This window comes from Saccostrea cucullata, unplaced genomic scaffold (genome assembly GCF_032062105.1).
Source record: "Saccostrea cucullata isolate Sc308-1 unplaced genomic scaffold, CSIRO_AGI_Scuc_v1 ctg15967, whole genome shotgun sequence".
Taxonomy (NCBI): domain Eukaryota; kingdom Metazoa; phylum Mollusca; class Bivalvia; order Ostreida; family Ostreidae; genus Saccostrea; species Saccostrea cuccullata.
In genome coordinates, this window is record NW_026918027.1 from 1 (window position 1) to 10129 (window position 10129).

Below are 10129 nucleotides of genomic sequence, written 5' to 3' on the forward strand. Positions count from 1 at the left end.
CTTTAAGTGTACCGGGGAAGGGGGGTATGTCGGTAAATCGCCATCAGGGTCTATTTATTATATACAATAGGGGGAAGTCCTCGGAAAATTGTTTTGAACATATTTTATTGTATAATTTATACAACGGGATTGGTTACAAGTTCTTGCAAATTAAAAAAAACCTCTCCCTGTAATATATACGTACAATAATTAAATTAGTGATTGCCAACATAACAATTGAAGGTGTAAAGTTATACATATATAAGATAAATACAAAATTTTTCAAGTTAAGACTAAGCTTAACGAACAAACAGTTACCTATCTTTAAAAAAGGCAGGTCTTTCTTTAAAACAGGAAACAAAAATAAATATCAAAAGATATTCTGTGGCAAGGAAAACAAAATAATATCCAACTTCCTATAATTCAATACTTCATTTTTGTCACCCGCTTTGTCACAAAAAAAAACTTAAACCCAAGTCATAACTTTTGAATGAGAGAGAGAGAGAGAGAGAGAGAGAGAGAGAGGACTTACATATTTCACATATGCATTACCTGTGACAAGACCTTTTAAAATATACTATGATTTTTTTTACCCCGGCCTTGACCTTGAAGTTTAGCCTACTGTCTTCCCACAAATTTTTATTAAAATATAAAATTTGGTGTTATAACACCAAATTTTCTATTTTAATAAAAATTTGTGGGAAGGCACTATTTTTCATTGATTTTAACCTTGGTCTTTTGAATGAGAAAAGATAGGGCTTTCATATTACATATACCGTATTTTAAATAAACTATGATTTTAACCCCGTAACATACAAATTGAAATTTTACCTACTTTTCTAAAATCTAAACATTACTTTAAATTGGCCATGACTTTTGAAAGTGAAAAGGTAGGGCTTTCATTATGCACCTGTGTACTACCTGAAAACAGACCTTTTTAATACACTATGATTTTTGACCTTGTGACCTTCACAGATAATACACATGTTTAATAATATGAAGGTCTTATCTCTTCTCATTCAAAAGTTATGTCCAATTTGTCTTTATTTTTTTTAAGTAGGTCATGTTTCAAGGTCATGGGTTAAAAAATCATAGTGTATTTAGAAAGGTCTTATCACAGGCAATACACATGTAGGCTTGTTTAAATGTCCCCCTCGCGAAAGGATTAAAAATTTTATCATTGAAAGCGAGGGACTTTTCTAATCTTATTAATCATAGTAATTATTTATGATATTTGCTGGCTTTTATTCTGTTTGTTTGTTTTTCCTCAGTAAGTCAAACATTGCATTTTTCCTCAGAAGATTTTTTTAACCATTGAAATGAAAAAGAAAATAATTAAGAAAAAATGTCAAAAAATAGGAATGTACACTTCGCGGTACATGTACTGATATAGTAATGACCACTCCTTTTTTGTTAAAACATGATGCTGGATTCATGTATATTTTGAACTGATTTTGTATGGGGATTTTTTTTTCATTTATGAAAAGAAATTTGGTTAATAATAACGCTAAATGCCTGTATTTCTGGAGATTGGAAGGGGACCTATCAAATAGATCCGCGCCTGGATTTTAGATACTTATTATTCATGACCGAGTAAATCATCCTACCGTGACGTTGTTAACTATTGCAAATAATCTCAAGACCTCATGTGAATCAGTATACGATAAAATATGTCACGGGAGACAAACCTAGTTACTGAATTCACGTGATAGATAATTTAAAAAAAATATGTCTATGATGTATTCATGAATGAAATAGTACTTTTTGAATACGTGTGTAAAAAATGTCCGAGCTTGACCCTCTCATTAACCGTGGCGCTGCGGATTCATTTTACGATAGAGTTGTCCGTCCATCGTTGGCCGAATTTTTCGGCACCATCGTCTTTGTATTCGTTGGATGTATGGCTGTCCAGACCCAGGTTGTGGCACCTATCGCCATTGCTCATGGACTGACCATAGTTGTCCTGATTGCAGGGCTTGGGAAAATTAGGTTTGTATGTATTTAGTTGGTGTGGATCTAATGGGGTGGAGCTTATAATGCTTAAAGTGACATAATGATAATACAATGTATATGAATATTTGTTTCCAATTAATGATTTTAGCCTATACGCTATTTTCATTATTTTTTATCAACACTTACAAGCCATTCTGTGATTTAGTGAAGTTATTTTATACTTATGAAGAAATTATTGCGATTATGCTGATTTTTTTAATACTTGTGACGAAATTATTGCGATTATGCTGATTTTTTTTAAAATCAAGAATTCATGTAGAGAGAATAGCTGTATATGTGTTTGCATATACCTTTTTGTTTTAATCAAGGAACTTATGACTAGATATTCATAGAATTTGTTTAACTTTAATTTTTGGCAGTCATAAAGACCATAAAATCCGTTACTAAACCTCAGAAACAAAAGGTACCATGCATGTGCATTTTTATAACTGTTTTATCATTCGGTCAAGATTAAAATGTGTTGTTTTATACGAAGCACTTTTGATAAGAACTTATAAAGAAAGCTAAACCGGAAAAAAGCACAGGGAGTTATAAAATTTTTACTCATTTATTTAAGGAATAACTGTCTTATTTTTCGAATTCATGAAGTGATCAATGGATTGGCTTGTGTGATAATTTGCATAAACGCCGAAGGCGTTTATGCATAAAATTATCACACAAGCCAATCCATTGATCATCTTCATGAATTTGAAAAATCTGACAGTTATTCCTTATATTTACATGCTTTGATTCCGCCAATCCACGGGCTCCAAGCCTGCTTCTCTCTAGGTGTTGTCCCGCCCTGCACGTGGTTTTTTTGGAACCGTGCCAAAACATTCATGAGGAAATCAATTACATTTACATTTGGTAATTTTATCTCGGACAAAGACATTGGAAATGTAAATATTTACAAGTCTAATAAGTGAAAATGTAATAAATAATTACACTGAACATTTAAATAAAACATGTATGGCGACCGCAACCAAAATATTTTTCCGTCGTTGCTATACAGTGTAAAATTTCTTTTCAAAATCTTTAGCCAATAGAATTAATACACAAATGAAAATAAAACAATAACTAAAGGTACTGTGAGTAATTAGCTCACTTAATGATTAACCCGCCTCCCATATGATTATAAAATGACAAAGTAAATGTTTTGCTTTGGGAAACCCGAAGTGTCCGACCATATCATCATAAAGTAAAATAGAATGTGCATAATGTCATTATGTAAGAAAGAATCTGTGTAAGTATCGATAAATTTCATTCAGTGGTATAGGATGATTTGCGGATAAGAGATACTCTTCAATATTATTGAAAGAATTGCAGTGTCCTTGTTTTGCTATGGGAGACCTAAAATATGTGTCGGATCAAAAAAAAAGTGAAATAGGAGGTCAAAATGGCACTCTGTAATGAAGATTCTGTGAAAGCCTAAAGAGATAAGAACCCTAAAGTGTAATAGACGGACGGACGGAAGGACGTCTAGCTGTACTTCCGTCCGTCTGTCTATACGTCCGTTTTTCCATAATATTGAAGGGCATCCATCTCTTATCCGCAACTCCTCCTACAATCTGATTAAAATCAGATCATTTGATCCCCTCATTTACTCCCATAGGTCGCTACACAAGGATCTGAAGAAACCCCATTCCGGTGTCATATAGTGAGACTTCCGCCATAGTGAGACTTCCCCCCGGAAGTCTGGCTATATAGTGAGTCTTCCCCCTGGGGGGAAATATGGCTATATAGTGAGACTTCCCCCCATAATGACCATAGTGAGTCTTCCCCCTTCGGTTTTCGGTTTGTATTTTATATACATCGACATAATTAAATATTTATTGTATGCTTTAGGGACCTTTTAACTTTTATAAACTTTATGAAGTATTTTTAGGATTTGTATTTCATTTTGATATTAAATTTGCGTGATATTAATGAAATTACATCACTATAAAATCAAATAAGATGGATTTGAGTTCTAATACACTTTAAATCAAATTCTGACTGTCATACATATTTTAGCAAAGGCACCGGATGCATGGATTGGGCTTAACCCCCCCCCCCCCCTTTTTTTTTTTTTAAATTATGACCGGAAAAATTGCATGAAAATGTGTGCATCCCCTGCTCATCACACCCATACATCAATTCATACAATTATTTTTTCATTTTGGTCGTGTTTTAAAAATTATCTATTTAAAGATATTTTATCAAACTGGGTTTGGACGATTGGATGTTTGAATATATACACGTATAAAAAATACGTAAAATTAAAAAAAATATATACTGCATTGCAATTGTCACTTATTTGACTAAACTATTTTGCACTAAAGTCGGAGATGGCTAATTGTCAATTTTAGTGTGTAGATCTGTTTTGTCGCAATTTCATTTTTACACTTTATACGTTGAAACACAGAGCGTGCATGCATGCATCAGTCATTACTTGATTGAGATAAGATATTTAAATAATAAAACAATGTTCCGGAAACTATAATAAGAGGGGGAAGTCTCGCTATGAATGGGGGAAGGCTGGCTATAAAGTGAGCCTTCCCCCCGGAAGAACGGCTATACAGTGAAACTTCCGTGGGGGAAATCTCACTATATAGCCATTCTTCCGGGGGAAGGCTCACTATATAGCAAGCCTTCCTGGGGGAAGACTCACTATATAGTGAGCCTTCCGGGGGAAGCCTCACTATGGGGGAAGTCTCACTATACGACACCGGGTCATCTCCTGGTGATTGCTCCTCCTATACCAGTGATTAAATTTTAATGATACTTTCACAGATTCTTTATAACAATGCCATTATGCACCTCCTACATGTATTTTACTTTTTTGACCCGAGACTCATTTCAGATCTCCCAGAGCCAAACATTCTAATATAGGGGGGGGGAGGTATCATTTAATGAGCTCAGGGTTCACAGTACCTCTAGTTTATTCTTGAAAAAATATTTTTGTCACCCAAATTTTTCATTAAATAAATAACTTTAAATTTCATTCCATATTTTGTTTCCATAATACACCTTCTATTTGTCATAATGAAACAACCAGTTATGTTCTCCAGTGAGTCTGAGTTCATTTGCAATGAAAGACAGAACAACTTATTTTTGTAAGGAAGGTCATTTATTCAATTTACCATAAATATATTTGATCAGATGATGAAATTAATGTCAAACATTGATTAACCAAAAATGACTGAATAAATGACAATAATTTTGCAAAGGTGGGGTTAAAAAGGTGCCTTGAAAAACTATGTCTAGAACTGACGTAAGCCTATTGGTGCCAGGTAGAAAAATATTTTATCTAGCGGTCGCCATTATCTTTTTAACCTACCGGCTTCCGTAAGAACTTATGTCAAGAAATTAAAAGTTATGACAAAAAAAAAGAAAGATACTGAAAACTAAAACATGTAAATTAGCTTTAACCCAGTGATGCCTTTTTTGAAATTATCTTTTTTTAGAAGAATTCCTGAAAGATGCTTAAATGACATATTTAACCTGCATTTTGATCCAAACTTCGTTTTGCTAAAAAATTAAAATAATTTTTTTTCTCTCACTTTAAAAATTTCTAGAATTTGGCCTGGGTTCGGAGGATCTAAAGTTTGGTTTTTATTTCCAGTGGCGGTCACTTTAACCCAGTCGTAACACTTGGGGTAACGCTGTCAGGGGGAATGCATTGGGTCGCCAGTATCTTCTACGTTTTGGCTCAGCTACTAGGAGGTATGTTCTGGTGGTGTTCTTTGTTCTGGTGAGTTTTTCCATTTAATACAATGCCCCTTCTCTGTAAATATATGCATTAAAATATAATAATAAAATTTCATTCATTAAACGTGTTAACAGTATAAAATTCTCACGATAGTTAATTTTATTTTTTGAAATAAGTTACATTTTTTTTTACCAGTAAACTAGTATTTTTAATCTATAAAATGATATTTTATTTGATATTTTTCAAAAATATACCGGTTTTAGTATTTTTCAGGCAGTTCTACCCGAAACTGTGTATAAAGAAATAACTGGAGGCGCGCATACTCTGGGAAGTGGCGTATATGCGGGCTGGGCGGTGCTGGCTGAAGGCATACTGACCTTCTTATTAGTGTTCACCGTCTTATTAACCGCAGTAGATGAAAACAAGACTAAGTTAGCTCCCTTGGCTATCGGATTTTCAGTGGTTGTAGACATTATTGCAGGGTAAAGTTATAATTTTAAGAAACTTCAAAGAACAAGATTAATCCTCAATTTAAGTTATTTATGAAATATGTTGAGATAACGAAGAGTATTCAAGCTCAAAAGTCCATAAAACAATAAAAATTTGAAGCAGAGCAAACGCGGACCTCTAAAATCAGAGGTGGGATCAGGTGCCATGGAGTAATGAGCTTCCCCTGTATTATATAGATCATCATGAATTTCTGTAAAATAAATCTATAAAAAATCCGTCTAATCTATCTACATTTATGCCACGACAGTGCAAAAACAACGGGGGCATCTATGAATCCAGCAAGAAGCTTTGGACCCGCTGTTGCATACTCTAAATATGGGGACGTAAATGTTTGGGAACATCATTACGTATACTGGTTTGGTCCTATATGTGGAGCTGGTGTGGCAGCTCTTTTATATAAGTAAGTTTATTCTAAGAATATTCATTTACAGAATGCTTTGCATGTCTTGCGTTACCATTAAATTTATCTGGTGGCTGTAGAAATTATTTGTACACATTCAGGGATGGTTATTGTAGAAACATCTTTTAGGTATGAAAACCTTCAGGGAATACTGGTCAATGAAATCATAGCATTCAGTTCACAAAAAAAAAATGAAAGGGTAATGAAAATGAATGACAATTCTCTTATATAATAAAGAAAACGGCAAAACAAAATCAAAGAAAAAACCGTAGACGGTACAGATGTTTCTGCCAATACCATTACATTTCAGCTAAAGACATTTACAACTACTAAAGAAAGTTTTAAAGAACTAACTTTATCTCTAATTTCAGGATGCTGTTTGCTACCGGAAACAGAAGACTCTACATTGAACGATAAACTAATTTTATATAATAATTTTGCATAAATTTATTCTCTTTCTGTAGTATTATTTATAAGCTTTTTAATTTTTTGTTATTTTTATGTTAAACAAAAATTAAATACGTGTAAAATGTTATTTTTGAATATGGCATAGTGTCTTTCTCCAGGATTTAGCAAAATATGCTTTGCATCAGTATTATAATTACAGTTATTGATAATAATTGTATCTTAGTATATTGATGCAAAAGGCATATCTAGAAAAGGGACCTTAGGAAACATAATATGGAATCATCATATTTTGTAGGGGACAAATGTTCGTGAATTTTATCTACAAATTATGTACACACGAGCAAAAACTTTGTCAATATGTATTTGTTGTTCAAGTTTTGTTTTATTGTATACATTTTACAAATAAATGAAAATCTACTGTAAATTGCTTAAACTATACAAATTAAAATTGGTCGCCATGTACATTAATGTAACAAAAGTCGTTAGAGCGTCTGCTCTAAGAGTTGTGGAATAAGGGGTTGATCTTTATGTCGCGGGTTCGAATCCCATTGTGGGACGTGAAGACCGGTGCATTGGATGAGACTGTATAAACCAAGTCTTGAGTCACAGTAGGTGATTCTTCTCTTGTTAATGATGCCATTTATAGGTCTATTTGCAGCCAATGGTGGCATCACCGTATGAGTGAAAAATTCTTGAGAGTGACGTTAAGCAACCAAAAAAAAGTGAAATATTTAGAAGTGTGTCTTACACATTACATAAAAAGTTACGAGTTCAGCGTATAGCAATATGTGGCAACTTGAATCTACACTACCTTAGCATGCTTCATTATAAATATGACAAATCACGGCTATTCTGTTCATAAGAGTTTCTTTTGCATTCCTATGTAAAACTTTGATCGATTGCACATTCTGTCCACCCCACTCCTGGTATCATGATTTGAATAAGTTAACTTAAAGTACACTACCTGAGGATATCGATGTTTCCTTAGATAATACTTTTGCTGTTTTTATGAAGAAGATTTTTCAAAATTTTCCCCTTGTATTCAAATGAACAATTCAATCTTCTTCCAATTCCAAGCTGCATAAGAGTATAAACTGTTTATTGAAGATTTCACAAAGGTTTCATCTTCTCTTGCCAAATTTGTATAGAGAAGGAGAGTTTTAAATAATGCCATTTAATTTTCTCAGATTTTATTTACATCCCCTTGGAAAAGGGCAAAGCCTTTCATTTCTACAAAGCAAGTCTCCTTTACCCAAAGATGCCTTGTGGTAAGTTTGGATGAAATTGTTCCATACGTTCTTGAAGAATCGAAAATGTGAAATGTTAGCAGATGACAGATGGGCGTACGCCAGAACACCCTTCTATCAGAAATCTTGTTTTTCTTTCAAAGACAAAGTCGTTCGTCCTGTCCTAGCCGAGCTCATCAGAACTAATCTGTTCGTTTTTCTGTTATTTTTGTTATTTCCTAGTTCGGGCATCCTACGGGGTTTGCTTATATTTTTCTTATTGTAGGCTTAAGAAAAATCAAGAAGACTTAAGTATCCGACATATGATTGTTTACAGCTCAAACAAACACAATCTGCATTCAGTAGTCTTACTGTGAAGTGAAACTCTCCATAATAGTTACTGATTTTTGTTCTTATACCTTTTTTATTTGTTAACTGAAATATTTGAGGTAGTGAAAAGAAAATGGAAAAAAAAAACTGTGAAAATGATTTGCACTTGCTGGGACAGATTCCTGAATGTATTTTTGTTTCAACGCAAAAGGACTGAAATTTGATTTTTGAAAAAAAAAACTTTCTTAACTTCATCTATTGTAGTGGTGGGTATTTAACCCTGCAATTACTGCTGCCGCATTATGTATGAAAATAGTCACAAAGTTTTAAGAGAGAAAGGATTGAAATGGTTGTGTTAATCATATAAAATATACAATGTACCTCTAGATGAATCTGTATCAGCTTGTACTATTGAAAATAAACGGTACAAGAGCCTTCACTGAATTCCGATTGGCTTGCAGATTCATTAGAATTCCCGCCACTAGAAGTTAATTGCGTGGACCCTGAGGTCCACGCAGTAAATATATAAGCGAGGTTAAACCGGATGCCATGGGCAAACGACAGGCTACGCCGGCGCGGGAATGCTAGAGAGTTCGCACCTTAGGTAACTTGCCCGTAGAATAATTCGCCCTATTCGAATTTATAAGAATATGCTATTCATTGGCAAATCGTGCTTTTAAATCCGCATTTTGCATTTACATATTCATTGGTGGATCCGAATTTCTCTCTTATACATATACTTTTATCTACAAACTAAACATTAATTCTATGGTAGAAGCATTTTAAAAAGTAGGAAGAACTTGCAGTATACTGTATATAGATACACGTAACTTAACAGCTTGAATGCAAATTGTAATTCAACGACTAGTTCTAGCTTTTAAAAGATAGAACAAGTTTTCACCGGCATTAGTTTTGTGCATCAAGGCTTGCAAAATAATTTAATATTTCAGCAATCCAAATACCGTTTGATAGAGGTCTGTAGCAACGTTTTTTAATGTGAGTGTGTGTGTGGGGGGGGGGGGGTGTCTGCGTTCTACAGAACTGTGCTAGGTTAAACTTTCTCAAATGCCAATTAAATATGTTGGTTCCCAAATTAAAACCTTTTTATAAGGAATACAATTGTGAAATATGAATGCCCTAGCAGCACCTTTTCAAAAGTTATGATCAGGGTTAAGTTTTTAAAAGGAAGTTCAATTCCAGCGTCAACGAAGAAAGGTCTTGTCACAAGGAATAGTGAAGTATGAAAGCCCTAGCCATAACCGTTCAAAAGTTATGGTCAAGATTTAACTTTTTAAGAGGAGGTCAAAGACCAAGGTCAATGTCAAAGAGCCATAGCTGCCTTACCGACGATTCGGCCTACTCAAGTATTTAAATGGAAATCACCTGTTTCTATTTATAAATACAGGTACCTTTTCAATAGAAAATCAAACTACATGTATGTAATTATTTGTGGTCTCAAATTATGTTTTGTAATTTATTTATCATAATATATACCTTGTGCCATCTTACTTGCCATCGTGCAACTTTTGTCTTGTCATCTTTATTAATTTTTTCCTTTTTAAATACTTTGTTTGTTTAAAAATATTGGCAGCT

The 10129-nt window shown here is 33.7% G+C and overlaps 1 protein-coding gene across 1 annotated transcript; it reads left to right on the top strand.

The window, feature by feature from the left end:
* The first annotated feature begins 1646 nt into the window (after positions 1–1646).
* On the top strand, positions 1647–7107 carry LOC134236219 (aquaporin-8-like). Its single transcript, XM_062718418.1, has 5 exons — positions 1647–1968; positions 5576–5689; positions 5926–6144; positions 6420–6572; positions 6944–7107. Exons 1-5 carry the CDS (start codon positions 1763–1765, stop codon positions 6987–6989), a joined length of 738 nt encoding a protein of 245 aa, XP_062574402.1. The 5' UTR covers positions 1647–1762; the 3' UTR covers positions 6990–7107.
* Positions 7108–10129: the final 3022 nt, after the last annotated feature.